The sequence below is a fragment of the Salmo salar genome, chromosome 01 (genome assembly GCF_965601325.2).
Source record: "Salmo salar chromosome 01, fSalSal1, whole genome shotgun sequence".
Classification (NCBI taxonomy): Eukaryota; Metazoa; Chordata; class Actinopteri; order Salmoniformes; family Salmonidae; genus Salmo; species Salmo salar.
In genome coordinates this window covers 78827104-78842500 of record NC_138291.1, presented here as the reverse complement: position 1 = coordinate 78842500, position 15397 = coordinate 78827104, and the positions used below count along the sequence as shown (strand labels likewise).

The window sequence follows — 15397 nt, the reverse complement described above, 5'->3', positions numbered from 1 at the left end:
TAGGTGGTACTCGCGTTGTAGTCTTTTAGGTTTGAACTGCAGACTGAAGAGCCATGTTCATTAGGGTACACTGTAGGAAGGTTTGCAACAGAAAAAAGGAAAATAAGACATAGAAGGATCTAACTTCACTCCTTTTCTGGCACTTTTCTTCCATATCATGCCTACTGAACATAACCCAGGCAACAGTACCTGATGTGTTATTGGCATGTGATGGGAGCCCTGTGGCACCACCTAGGGGAGGACTGCAATGTAGTCGGTCTCAAACACGCACATTGCCTGTCATGCTTGTTTCCCATTTCTCATTTTGTCTTTGTTACGTTGACATTTTTTGTATTTAGTTTTTTTAATTGATATTTCCTGCTGTAGCAACCAAACTGTTCTACTAATATATTGTATTGACAATGCACTGTACAAATTGTATTACAGAATGAAATACATAAAGAATTGTACTATTCCATTATCAGGGTCTCTTGTACTTTTCTTGTCTCGTAGGCTGCATCCTGATTTTCTACCCTTCTCCCAAAGTGTGCAAGTAGTATGCACTTTCACACGTGGATTTAACAATGGTGGAAACTCAATCCACACCAATCATATGCTTTTAAATCCAAAGAGGGCGGAGAATTGGATGACAAACTTTGTTTAGTTTTTTATAAACATTTTAAAGTAATGTCGATCATTAAAATTATGTTCTGCAAAATCCTTTCAATGTCCACCAGAGAGAGAATGTTCAGAGAAGAAACCATTTATCATGAGTCAGCTCAGAGTACAGGAGGTTGGTTGGCACCTTAATTGGGAAGGACGGGCTCATAGTAATGGCTGGAACGGAATTCATGGAATGGTATCAAACTCATGGAAAGCAAGTGTTTGATACCATTTCATTCACTTCATTCCAACCATTATTATGAGCTGTCCTCCACTCTGCAGCCTCCTGTATCAGCAAGGCTTTACTGTACAACCGTATTCAGTGGTGTGAAACAGAAAGAACAGGGCTGTCACAATTTCCTATTTTATTGCTGCGTCTAGACAGGCAGCAACAACAACAAAAATATAGTCACTAATTGGTCTTTTGACCAATCAGATTAGCTCTGAAAAAGATCTGATGTGGAAAGGGAGGTGCGGACAGCCCAGTACATCACTGGGGGGGGTGTGAAAGATGGCCCGGAACATTGTTATACTCCAGCCACCTGAGCCATAGACTGTTCTCTCTGCTTCTGCACGGCAAGCAGTACCGGAGCATTAAGTCTGACACCAGCATCCTCCTGAAAAGCTTCTATCCCTAAGCCATAAGGCTGGTAAATAGTCCATGTAGCCATTTTGTTAGCTATCTGCATTGACCCTTCTATTTTGTTTATTTTTGCTCTGTCTCTATGCACACTCACTGCACACTCCAACACACACACTTCATTTGCTCACACACTCATACTGACTACACACACTCTCATAATCAACTACAGTGCATTTGGAAAATATTCAGACCCCTTCCCTTTTTCCACATTTTGTTACGTTACAGCCTTATTCTAAATTTGATTAAATACATTTTTTTCCTCGTTCTACACTCAATGACAAAATGAAAATACGTTTTTAGAAATTTTAGCAAATTTATAAAAAACAGAAATACCTTTTACATAAATATTCAGACCCTTTGCTATGAGACTCGAAATTGAGCTCCGGTGCATCCTGTTTCCATTGATCATCCTTGAGATGTTTCTACAACTTGGAGTCCACCTGTGGTAAATTCAATTGATTGGACATGGTTTGGAAAGGCACACCTGTCTATATAAGGTCCCACAGTTGACAGTGCATGTCAGAGCAAAAACCAAGCCGTGATGTCGAAGAAATTGTCTGTAGAGCTCCGAGACAGGATTGTGTTGAGGTGCAGACCTAGGGAAGGGTACCACAAAATTTGTGCAGCATTGAAGGTCCCCAAGAACACATTGGCCTCCATCATTCTTAAATGGAAGAAGTTTGGAACCACCAAGACTCTTCCTTGAGCTGGCCACCCGGCCAAACTGAGCAATGGGTGGAGGAGGGCCTTGGTCAGGGAGGTGACCAAGAACCCGATGGTCACTCTGACAGCGATCTAGAGTTCCTTTGTGGAGATGGGAGATCCTTCCAGAAGGACAACCATCTCTACAGCACTCCACCAATCAGGCCTTTATGGTTGAGTGGCCAGACGGAAGGCACATGACAGCCTGCTTGGAGTTTGCCAAAATGCACCTAAAGACTCTCAGACCATGAGAAACAAGATTCTCTGGTTTGATGAAACCAAGATTGAACTCTTTGGCCTGAATGCCAAGCGTCACGTCTGGAGGAAACCTGGCACCATCCCTACGGTGAAGCATGGTTGTTGCAGCATCATGCTGTGGGTATGTTTTTCAGAGGCAGGGACTGGGAGACTAGTCAGGATCGAGGCAAAGTACAGAGAGATCCTTGATTAAAACCTGCTCCAGAGCGCTCAGGACCTCAGACTGGAGCGAAGGTTCACCTTCCAACAGGACAACGACCCTAAGCAGACAGCCAAGACAATGCAGGAGTGGCTTCGGGACAAGTTTCTGAATGTCCTTAAGTGGCCCAGCCAGAGCCCGGACTTGAACCCAATCTAACATCTCTGGAGAGACCTGTAAATAGCTGTGCAGCAATGCTCCCCATACAACCTGACAGAGCTTGAGGATCTGCAGAGAAGAATGGGAGAAACTCCCCAAATATAGATGTGCCAAGTTTGTAGCATCATACCCAAGAGGACTCGATACTGCAATTGCTGCCAAAGGTGCTTCAACAAAGTACTGAGTAAAGGATCTGAATAGTTATGTAAATGTGACATTTAATACATTTTTTATCAGTTCCCTCTTCTGTTTGAGTGACATTTTGGTTTTCTTGCTTGGGAACATAACAAAATGGGGGCTCGTCCGGGATCTTGTTTCCCATGAGTATGGTAGTCTTTCTAGTCACTTACTCTGAAGCGCCCAGATATTTGAGTGTTCTAAATACACTTTGTGATAGTTTCTGTCACTAATATCAACCCTGAGGAGTTTGAGTCATTTTGAAAGTTGCATAATCGCACAGGCTTTTATGCAACTTTAAGTTGGGGGTGCTCCTGAGTGGCGCAGTGGTCTAAGGCACTGCATCGCAGTGCTAGCTGTGCCAGTAGAGATTCTGTGTTCAAGTCCAGAGCCTGTCGCAGCCGGCCGCGACCGGGAGACACATGGGGCGGTGCACAATTGGCCCAGTGTCGTCAGGGTTAGGGGAGGGCTTGGGCGGCAGGGATGTCTTTGTCCCATCGCTAGGTGTACGGTGTTTCCTCCAACACATTGGTGCGGCTGGGTTAAGTGGGTATTGTGTCAAGAAGCAGTGCAGCTTGGTTGAGTTGTGTTTCGGAGGACGCACGGCTCTCGACCTTCGCCTCTCCCGAGTCCTTACGGGAGTTGCAGCGATGAGACAAGACTAACTTTCAATTGGATACCACGAAATTGTGGATATTTTTTTTAATAAAACTTTCAGCTGGAAGCATTTGTGGAAAACCTTACATGGGAGATACTCAATAAATGTACAAAGGCAAATCTGCTCATCATTTCAAGGCATTATGACATCAAGGTGGTATCTGGTGATCCAAAAGCAGTAGTCAAAGAGTTGACCGGTACTGCTTTGCTGGAGGTGCAAATCCTTCCGGAGAGGAAGGTTGATGAAGGGTCCTACGGGTAGTAGGGTGAGTCCTGCAGACGTGCAATTGTGAGAGTTAGAACAAAAGGCAAAGTTGAAGCAACATAAATTACAGCTTGAGCACACTCCAGCCTTTTATTTGTTTGAATGGGACTGGTGTATCTCGTAAACAAGATTTGGAATCAGATGTGAATGAACCCTTTGTTTCAGATGGGTTGGTGTCTCTGCGGGGTAGCGATGCTGTTAAGCAGCTAGTGAAGATGCTGTTAAGCAGCCAGTGAAGATGCTGCGAGTCACTGGGGCAGCCCAGTCCTTCATTTTGTAGGGTGTTTTGCCTTTGTCTGACACTTCAACAACTGGTTACGGTGTGTTGGTACAAGACGTGGAGATGGGTTGCATGGAAGTTTCCTCTGGGGGAAGCTATGGCTTGTTGGATTAGTGTTGCTGCGCCGCTTTACCAACTGATTGCTCACACTCTTCGAGTTGCATGGGTATATGTTGATGTACCGATTTTAGAGGCTTGATTTAAACTTTGTCCGGTTTCTACATATAACCACAGTTGTCAATACAAAACTGAGTGACTCACACTCCATGCGTCCACACATGCACCTCCCTGATATCTTACACTTTCTCATGTTCTTAATTCTATTTGTGTGTTTTTGTTTTACTTGATTTAAAAATCTGTATATACAGTATATTAATAGTACTACCTATTTTGATTACTGAATTGTTGGTAAAGAGCAAGCAGGTAAGGCATTTCACTGTACTTGTGCACATGACAACTTGAGATCTGATGTGATTGGTCAAAAGACCAATTAGTGGAAAAAATATCAGAATTAGGGTGCATGTCTAAACACAGCCTATTTGACAGACAATCATATCTGTATATTATACATTTGTCTGAAAGTTCTGTTATGTTACATCCTATATTTACATTTGAGTCATTTTAAAACAAGCCCCACCCACCTTCCTCCTGAAGAGCTACTGGATACCAGCCAATGATTCAGCTAATCAAAATCCCAGTGAGAAGCTAATTACATTAATCAGTTCTGTTAGAGCAGGACTGCAGCAAAAGCTTGTATAGTCATAGTAGCTCTCCAGGAGAATGGCATATTGCCTCCACCTACCCAAGACTAAGATCTACAGGAGTGAGTAGGCCTGGGGGGGCTAAGGATAGATCTAGAATTCAGGATAGCCCGGTTGTTTCTGGACGAAGCCTCACTGCTGAGCCCAATGATTTCAGATCTGAAGGGTCTGGATATGTATAAGGAGTGTAGTAGTTGAACTTCCATCAAATTGTCTACACTTTACAGAAATGGAAATGTTGAAGAGTTAGGGAGCGAATTGGAACAGATGGGTAGTCTCTTGTATGGTTATACCATGCATGTTGGGAGATGCAGTCAGGTGATCAAGGGTTGCTGTTGGTGATGACTTGCTCAACTGTGTCAGAGGTCAGCAAAGGATCACTGCAGTCATGTGACAAGGGTGTTGCGATTTATCCCATTGGTCAGCAGTACCTCCTGTTCACATGTCAAAAGATAAGTATGATGACCTGGTAACCCTCTGGCAATTTTTTTCCTCTATCCCTCTCTCAACCCTTTTATCCTTCCTTTACATAATCTCTCTTATCTCACATGGTTTGCCAGTAAAGGTCTGAGAAATTCAGAACACTACCCAAATACAGCAACACAAAATTCCAACATCAACTCTTAGTTTGAACATACATACTCTCTGTTCTACTATTGGTTCATAAACAATCTGCAAAGACAACACAATATTAATCAAAACCTTTAATCAAACTATGCAATCACATGAACTTCTTAAATAGAAACATTCTACAATCAAACCTTTGATGATTGATATATATTCACACACACAGTTGAAGTCGGAAGTTTACATACACTTAAGTTGGAGACATTAAAACTCGATTTTCAACCACTCCACAAATTTCTTGTTAACAAACTATAGCTTTGGCAAGTCAGTTAGGACATCTACTTTGTGCATGACATAAGTAATTTTTCCAACAATTGTTTACAGACAGATTATTTCACTGTATCACAATTCCAGTGGGTCAGAAAGTTTGCAAACACTAAGTTGACTGTGCCTTTAAACAGCTTGGAAAATTCCAGAAAATTGTGTCATGGCTATAGAAGCTTCTGATGGGCTAATTGACATAATTTGAGTCAATTGGAGGTGTACCTGTGGATGTATTTCAAGGCCTACCTTCAAACTCAGTGCCTCTTTGCTTGACATCTTGGGAAAAATCAAAAGAATTCAGCCAAGACCTCAGAAAAAAAATTGTAGACCACAAGTCTGGTTCATCCTTGGGAGCAATTTCCAAACGCCTGAAGGTACCACGTACATCTGTACAAACAATAGTACGCAAGTATAAACACCATGGGACCACGCAGCCGTAATACCGCTCAGGAAGGAGACGCGTTCTGTCTTGTAGAGATGAACATACCTTGGTGTGAAAAGTGCAAATCAATCCCAGAACAGCAGCAAAGGGCCTTGTGAAGATGCTGGAGAAAACGGGTACAAAAGTATCTATATCCATAGAAAAACAAGTCCTATATCGACAACCTGAAAGGCTGCTCAGCAAGGCTGAAGCCACTGCTCCAAAACTGCCATAAAAAAAGCCAGACTACGGGTTGCAACTGCACATGGGGACAAAGATCGTACTTTTTGGAGAAATGTCCTCTGGTCTGATGAAACAAAAATAGAACTGTTTGGCCATAATGACCATCGTTATGTTTGGAGGACAAAGGGTGGATGCTTGCAAGCTGAAGAACAAAATTCCCCCAACTTATCGTGGGAAGCTGGTAGAAGGCTACCCGAAACGTTTGACCCAAGTGAAACAATTTAAAGGCAATGCTACCAAATACTAATTGAGTGTATGTAAACATCTGACCCACTGGGAACATGATGATAGAAATAAAAGATGAAATAAATCACTCTACACCATTTTACATTCTTAAAATAAAGTGGTGATCCTAACTGACCTAAGACAGGGAATGTTTACCAGGATTAAATGTCAGGAATTGTGAAAAACCGAGTTTAAATGTATTTGGCTAAGGTGTATGGAAACTTCAACTGTAGATATATAAAAAAAAATCTAATGTATTTCAAGTTCCATTACCATATGTGTGGAAGACAATATACTGTAGTGTTAAATTAAAGTTAAGGCAACATTAACATATTGAGGCGATACACTTTTTTTCAAGTTCTTTCCTTGTACATTGACCAGGTATGAGTTGGGCCCAGAGTTTTACCCTAGTTATTGCCAAACTTTTCTAGCATAAGTCATTAAAAAAAAAATACAAAAAATTACGAGCTACTCATTTTTATCTAGCTTTCAAATAGGAACATTATTCTCCTCTCCCCTGAAACTCTTCCTCGGGTCCTTAGTGTACAAGAGAAAGTAGTGCAATGTCCTGTCAATATACCTGGTAAAAGAATGGTTAATAAACTACTAAGGGGTGGGGTCCTATAACAGATTTTTTCCCCCAAATTATGTTCAGTTTTATTTTTCCTGTTTTGAATTTCACTCGAAATTACAAATTGTTTTAGAGAAACAACGAAATTGGATGTTCTGAGTCCATGTCAATGCTTAAATCACATCAGAATACAATTCATTTTTGGTCTGGAAGGAAACTAACAAATTGATTTAAGTGTAATTCCCCTTTAATTGTGCATCTGGCCCTTTAACCTCTATGGGATCGGTGTCCCGATACCGGGACAGTTGTTGCTAACGTGCGCTAATGTGACTAGAATGACGTAAGTAACATCAAACTTTCATCACAGCTCTTGGTTTGATACATTAACCTCTGAAGGTAAATACTGTACTTACATTCAGTAATCTTGCTCTGGTTTGTCATCCTGAGAGAGAGATTAAATGTAGCATAGTTTTGTTTGATAAAATCAATTTCTATATTCAAATGTAGGAACTGGGTTCTAAAGTTTGAACCCCTGCTGTTTCTATACATTGAAAAGGAAATAACGATACCAGCAGACACTTAGCCCTGTATGGAATGAGTTTCACACCCCTGGTTGAAATGTTGACTTCTTCAAAATATCTCCTTTCCAATTGACATCAGCTCATTTTCCTTTACTTTCTTTTTGTGGATGCACCTTGGCACATTTGTCTAATTTGGAGAATCAAATGACCAAAATACATCAATCAAAAACAAGTCCAGGTGGAATTGAGCTCTCCTGAAGTGCTCTGCTATATCCCACAGTCGAAACCACTTTCCTTAATCCTTTGTATGAATCCAAGGTTTAATGCGTGATGCTCAAAAGAGACAAGACAAACAGAAGAACAGATAAGCCAGTTCCTGAGAGAGAATGAAATGTAAGAATATCATATCAAAGTGTTCCCCATCTTGTAGATCCAGTTTGTTCTTCACTCATCTTATCTTGGTTGGACAGAGGTAAAAATATACAGCATATTTGACTCTGTCACTCTCTGAACTAGGGTTGGTCAGTACTCCATGTAGACGTTGTCCCCAACCACAGATCTAGGATCAGTTTACCATCACCTAATACACACATTAATGATTAGCGGGGGAAGGGAAAAACTGATCCAAGATCAGCATCTAGGGGCAACAAAGTCATCCTAGTCCTCTGTGTGTCCGTCAGTGGAGGATGCGGTGGAGGTACCTCTCCGGGTCGCTCTCCCCTCCTTTCTTCAGTAAAGCTCCTGGTCTGGCTGGTCTCTCAGAGGCCCCTGCAGGCCCTTGGCCCTCAGTTAAGTCCTCTCTGACTCCTGTAGCGCCTCTGGGTCCCTTAGGAGTCAGTGGCTGTGTGTCTGGGCAGCTGTGTTTTGCTCTTGCCTCCGTCTTGCTGTCTGATGACTGCTCTTTGCTCTGCTGGCTACTCTCTGAACTCTTACCAATCCTATAGAAACAAGCCAACTTTGTCAATTTTTTTTAAAAGCCACAAAGTTCAGGGTGTTATTGTGCTCTGTGAGGACTTGTAAAAACTTGAATGTTATGAAGGATTCAAATCAGACATTTTAATCTCTTGATTGTGTGTGTGTGTGAGACATTTTAATCTATTGATTGTGATTGCATGGTGTGTGTGCGTGCGATTGTGTGTGTGGTGTATGTAAATGAGTGTGGAGAATGGGAAGGCATTGAGAGCATTCGGTGTGTGTGTCAGTCACCCACCTCAGATGATGAACGCCCATAATCAGCATGGTCCTAGTGTCTCTCCCCTCAACTTTCCAGTGTGTGTAAATATTCATGATTATTATATATTTATATCAAATTATTATTTTTGTAAATCATAACGGCATATTACATAATGCCAACCCACCTCAGATGATTAAACGCCTGGAGCCAGCGCGAACCCAGTGTGCCTCGCCCCTCCACCCTGAGTTCTCTCCGTCGGCCCCTCGCTCTCAGTCCTATCAGGGCCTGGGCCAGCTCAGCCTCGTCCCCGTGGCCCCACACCAGCTCGGCCCTCTGCTCTGCATCCTGGTCCCCAGCTGCCGTGAACAGCCTCTGCAGCTGACGCAGGTTCACCTTGGGGGGGGTTACACTAACGACCTTTATACAGCCAGCAGATTGAGTGATTCCAATCGTTGTTCCTTACCCTAACCCCATTAATCCAAACCCTTGACATTTGTTAATCACTATGCCTAACCTATACCTCTGAATCTGCTGACTGAATATTCACTTCCTAAATAATTCCAAACTCACCCCGCCAAAGATGTTCCCTGAGCCAGCCTTCCTACTCCTCCGCTCAGCGAGACGCCACAGTGTGGAGGGCCCTGCCACTGTGGAGGAGAGAGACGGAGAGGCTGCCTCTGCATCCATCCTCCCCAAGCGAGAGGCTGCAAGAGCGGTAGGCGATGCCGCGAGATGGGCCTTCCATTGGAGGATAGGAAAGGTTAGGGTTAAACGCTAGAACCCTGTGTGAGGGCACACTGTAGGATTCAAGGCAAGCTCCTGCCAGTCTCTACCGTTCCTTGATTATTTAATCCTGCTTGAAGGAGCAGAGAGAGGAACTTAATCTGTCCTGCACGAAAGCCCATTACACTGCAGATGGTAAGAGTCAATCTAGCTATACAGTAACTCTGGTAAGAACCAGTCCACCTAGTAACTAAGTCTGCTTGGTCACATGAGGAACTGTAATGGTATTAGCAGAGTAGTTACCTGGCTGTGTCACTAGATCAACTGTACTGGAGGAAATAAGGGCTCTGCTCCAACAGTCACACTAGAATTCCACTTGGAATGCATACACAATACATTGCCCAATATTAAGTTCTCTCACTCAGAAAGCCACTAAAATATTATGCACCAAAGATGACTCACATCAATAATGTACTTGAAATGCCTTCAACTTAAATAATTGAGATAATGAATGTAGCAAATGCACATAGGCCATGCACATCATTCAATCCTATGTGCATCACAGCAGCTGGGTGGACGCTAGCCCCTTAAAATCCGAGAGTGAAATACTTACAGCATTCCTGAACAGTCCCATTACAAGGCAGAATGTTGAACAAACTTAATTTCAATTTATGTAAAGTTCTCAAACGATTTTGCCACTTTGTTGGAGGTAATCTGAGACAAAATATGCACAGGGAAGCTTTATCAACCCGACCTTTTAACACATGACAAACACTTGCACAATATGGGCGAGCCTAACCAAACCAGACAGAATGTTGTCCCACTCAATCAGCTGGCAAATTTCACAAACACTTCCAGTTGATTATTAGGGAACATGCTTCAGTCCACTACAATGTGTTAGGAGATTGAAAAAAAAAAAAAAAAAGGGACTGAACCTACTGGCGCTGCAAAGAGTCGGGTAAACAACACTTATCTGCACCTCCTACCATCAAAAGGACAAACAACCTGTAAAGTTAGTGTACATATAATTATATTGAACATTCTGGCTTGTATAGTCTTTTTTTAGGCAGACGTCTTTCAGATTGAATATCCATGGGGTAAACCTTAAATGAACAAAAAAAGCGAATACAAAAACAGAAATATACAAACAAGAGTACATAAACCTAAGACTGGGGGTATTACATGTCGAGATAACTGACACATTTCAAATGTATGGGGTTATCGTTTGTTACCACGTTTACCCCATTGAACTGTCTGTTTAGGCAAAGCAGACGCACGCACGTTTCGTTGGCATGAAGATGTGACATTCAAAGCAAATTAACCTATCCGGTGATGCAAAAAGATCTGACAATAACTATTTTTATTTTAGTAGTCTACGTCAAAATAAACATATTTGGACTAATTTTCTGTAAAGGCACAAGGACAAAGCTACGGTGCATTTCAGATCCAAACAAATTACTTAGAATATTAGTACTCTACACAATATAGGTCAAGTATCATGCATGAAAGCCGAATAAAAGACTATCCTAAACATGTTCTTACCCGGCGGCCAAGATGATAGCGACTTTCGTTCTTATGCTTTTCCCAAGAGCAATTTCTCTAAACCGTGCTATGCTACGGTTTATTTTGTCAATATGGCTAATAAAATACCTTTGACTTATATTTAGCTCAGTCCACTCGTCGTTGATGTTGAGTAGTAGTTTGGGGTCTATACACCAATGAGAGCGGATATGGTAATTAATCCCACTTTATAGGGCCACTGGAAAGTTTTCTCGAGCAATCAGAAGGTTTGTAGGCGGGGCGAGGTGTGAAGCCCCGCCCCTTGGCCGCGTAGTTAATCCATTGACGTCAATGCTCCTGGCACGAGGCTGTGTGAAACACTGAGGTATCGGTTATGAGACGATGCATGATTATAGGAGCGACAAAAAGTCTCTCCCAGACTGTGTGTGTGTGTGTGTGTGTGTGTGTGGTGTGTGTGTGTGTGTGTGTGTGTGTGTGTGTGTGTGTGTGTGTGTGGGGGGGGGGGCGCGTGCGTGCGCTGGTGCTGGCATGTATACAACATCTCCATGTGCACACTAACTTCACAAGTCACAGGGGGTTGCAAGAGTTGAATCTACTCATGACATGAAGGTATAACTGTGCATCATCTAGATGGGACTTGACATCATGCTAACAATAAAGGCTAGGTTTACACAGGCAGCCCAAGTCTGATATTTTTTCCACTAATTCGTCTTTTTCAGAGCTGATCTTATTGGTAACAAGACCCACGTGAACCCATCACTAGGTTGCCATTATGTGTGTTTCGCCCTGAAGTCAATGCACTCAGTCACTGATGGTAGACTATTGATCACTGCATGGCTTTTAGCTTCCATGCCCCCCAGCCATTGACCTGACCTGATCATATATCATATCTACAATGATCAGACTGGACCGGATGGAAAGTCACATGTTCCATAATTTCTTTGAAGACTAGTGTAATGTATAATAGGCTAACTGTGCGTGTGTGTGGAGATCATTTTAGAAGGATGCGTTTCCTCTATAGGAAGTAATCTACTGCTGGAGTTGATTTGAGAACCAGCCAGGGGCCTTTATAAACCGTAAGTATGTACAAAATATACCCCAAATGTGCGTGCGCCAGTTTTCACACAAAAGTTTTCACCTCCCCGCAAACTATAGACCAGGCGTACACACATCTGCTAGTGGTTGAACTATTGTATTGCAAGCTGGCAAGTATTTTTTTGTGTGAAAATGGGGGATATGATGAAAGCATATTCCTAAAAAACTAAAAACAGGAAAACATATTAACAAGAATTCAGCCATTTGCCATTAGTGAGAATAGCGTTTTATTTTTAGAATCTAAAATGTATTAGACAGAAATCTTTTTTCTATGTATTTTATTTTCATAACAATTGCAGAATAAATGTTCCAAAGGAGCCATACAACAAATGATCATGCTCATATCTCATTTATTTGGACCTAGTAGCCTAGTAAATAGATAGGCTATATGTATTTCAAGTTTTTTTTAAATCATAGGCAGTGCGGTTTATAATACCGGTATTCAGTCGAATTTAACAATATTTTACATTGAAGTAGGCTTTAGTAAGCTACTGTAAGTACTGCAATTGCATTTTTTTCCCGTCTGCCTTAGACAATTATTTCAGAATTCGCAGGCAGTCCACCTTATTTAGATTGGTGGAAAAGTTGATGCAAAACATTGTTGAATTCACTGCTGACAGGTCCATATTGTACCATTGTTTTCTCTTTCAGAAACTGACAGTCCTTTTCCAGATAAATAATAAATTACTACTAAAGATTAAAACATCCTGACAACCAAGGTTATTATTGTTTATTTCTATTAGTTTTTAGATTTTTATTTGGAATTGAGTTTAGTTTCAGTTCATTTTCAGACTTGATTTACTAGTTCCCTTTTAGTTTCAGGTTGATAAAAACATTTGTATCTCGTTTTATATAATTTAGTTTCAGTTTTAGTTTTAGGGACAGAAAGTAGCCTTTCCATGGGAGGCAAGGAGTCATTTGTGTTGTAGGCCAATAGTTTGTTTTTTGCGGATGTCACTTGTTATCACTGGGGGGCAGTAATACATAAGGTGATGGGCATGGACCATAGACTTGGATAGACATAACATCTCTGTATCAGTGGAGCCTCCTCAGAGGAGGAAGGGGAGAATTATCCTCCTCAGTGAATTTCACAAAAAATCTAATATTGTAACATTAAAGAAGTTATCCTTTGTAGATAAAACTATACTAAATATATTAATGTCAACAAATAATTGATTAAAACACACTGTTTTGCAATGAAGGTAGCCTCAACAGCACTCTGTAGGGTAGCACCATGGTGTAGCCTGAGGACAGCTAGTTTCCATCCTCCTATGGGTATATTGACTTCAATACAAAAACTAGGAGGATCATGGTTCTCACCCCCTTCCATAGACTTCTCCAGTAATTATTACAACTTCCGGAAGACATCCTCCAACCTATCAGAGCTCTTACAGCATGTTATGCACCCAATCAAAGGATCAGAGAATTAATCTAGTACTAAAAGCATAAGCTACAGCTAGATAACACTGTAGTGCATAACATGTGGTGAGTAGTTGACTCAAAGAGAGAGAAAGCCAATAGTTTAACAATTTTGAACAAATGCATTTCTTTAAAAATGAAGGAGAAGCGAGAGAGAGAGAGAGAGAGAGAGAGCTAGCTATATATTGTTTTATTTCTTTCACTTTCACTTAGCTAGTGAATGTAACTAGTTTAGCTTACTCACACACCTGGTTCAAACAGAGAGGGATGCTACTGTATGTTAGCTAGCTGGCTATGCCTATCCAACACTGGAACTCTTCCAAGTCAAGGTAAGCTTTTGGTTTTATACATTTATTGCCACTGAGGCCCACCGGTGTAACTGCTAAACTGTAGAGGGTTTACTAACCCAAACAATTCGAGCTTCTACTTTTAAAAATCCACCTTTCCAGAAACAAGTCTCTCACCGTTGACGCTTGCTATAGACCACCCTCTGCCCCCAGCTGTGCCTTGGACACCATATGTGAAATGATTGCCCCCCATCTATCTTCAGAGCTAGTGCTGCTAGGTGACCTAAACTGGGACATGCTTAACACCCAGGCCATCCTACAATCTAAGCTTGATGCCCTCAATCTCTCACAAATTATCAAGGAACCCACCAGGTACAACCCCAAATCCGTAAACACGGGCACCCTCATAGATATCACCCTAACCGACTTGCCCTCCAAATATACCTCTGCTGTTTTCAACCAAGATCTCAGCAATCACTGCCTCATTGCCTGCATCCATAACGGGTCTGCGGTCAAACAAACACCCCTCATCACTATCAAACGCTCCCTAAAACACTTCAGCGAGCAGGCCTTCCTAATCGACCTGGCCTGGGTATCCTGGAAGGATATTGACCTCATCCCGTCAGTAGAGGATGCCTGGTCATTCTTTAAAAGTGCCTTCCTCACCATCTTAAATAAGCATGCCCCTTTCAAAAACATTTGAACCAGGAACAGATATAGCCCTTGGTTCTCTCCAGATCTGACTGCCCTTGACCAGCACAAAAACATCCTGTGGCGTTCTGCATTAGCATCGAATAGCCCCCGTGATATGCAACATTTCAGGGAAGTCAGGAACAAATATACACAGGCAGTTAGGAAAGCTAAAGCTAGCTTTTTCAAGCAGAAATTTGCATCCTGTAGCACAAACTCAAAAAAGTTCTGGGACACTGTAAAGTCCATGGAGAATAAGAGCACCTCCTCCCAGCTGCCCACTGCACTGAGGCTAGGAAACACTGTCACCACCGATTAATCCACTATAATTGAGAATTTCAATAAGCATTTTTCTACGGCTGGCCATGCTTTCCACCTGGCTACCCCTACCCCGGTCAACAGCCCTGCACTCCCCACAGCAACTCGCCCAAGCCTCCCCATTTCTCCTTCACCTAAATCCAGATAGCTGATGTTCTTAAAGAACTGCAAAACCTGGACTCCTACAAATCAGCCGGGCTAGACAATCTGGACACTCTCTTTTTAAAATTATCTGCCGAAATTGTTGCAACCCCTATTACTAGCCTGTTCAACCTCTCTTTCGTATCGTCTGAGATTCCCAACGATTGGAAAGCTACCGCGGTCATCCCCTCTTCAAAGGGGGAGACACTGTAGACCCAAATCGCAACAGACCTATATCTATCCTTACCTGCCTTTCTAAGGTCTTCAAAAACAGATTACCGATCATTTCGAATCCCACCGTACCTTCTCCGCTATGCAATCTGGTTTCCGAGCTGTCATATGGGTGCACCTCAGCCACGCTCAAGGTCCTAAACGATATCATAAACGCCATCGATAAGAGACATTACTGTGCAG

At 42.1% G+C, this 15397-nt stretch overlaps 2 protein-coding genes across 5 annotated transcripts in view; one reads left to right on the top strand and one right to left on the bottom strand.

Annotated features, from left to right (window-relative positions):
- Positions 1-460, top strand: part of LOC106612942 (phosphatidylinositol 4-kinase type 2-alpha) — a 20594-nt gene extending 20134 nt beyond the window's left edge. The window contains exon 9 of the mRNA XM_014214655.3: positions 1-460. This exon is cut by the window's left edge and continues 1607 nt beyond it. The gene's annotated coding sequence lies outside the window, so the exon portion shown is untranslated.
- A 4972-nt stretch (positions 461-5432) lies between these two features.
- On the bottom strand, positions 5433-11217 carry LOC106612956 (uncharacterized). Of its 4 annotated transcripts, none has more exons than XM_082976934.1 (4): positions 11055-11217; positions 9360-9527; positions 8974-9206; positions 5433-8553 (listed from the first exon to the last, which is right to left on the bottom strand). In XM_082976934.1, exons 2-4 carry the CDS (start codon positions 9474-9476, stop codon positions 8292-8294), a joined length of 612 nt encoding a protein of 203 aa, XP_082833060.1. In that variant the 5' UTR covers positions 9477-9527; positions 11055-11217; the 3' UTR covers positions 5433-8291. The 4 variants fall into 4 exon arrangements, with proteins under 4 accessions (XP_082833060.1, XP_045578556.1, XP_082833058.1 ...); XM_045722600.2 differs by having other exon boundaries at positions 8974-9182; XM_082976932.1 differs by lacking the exon at positions 11055-11217 and adding an exon at positions 10126-11048.
- Positions 11218-15397: the final 4180 nt, after the last annotated feature.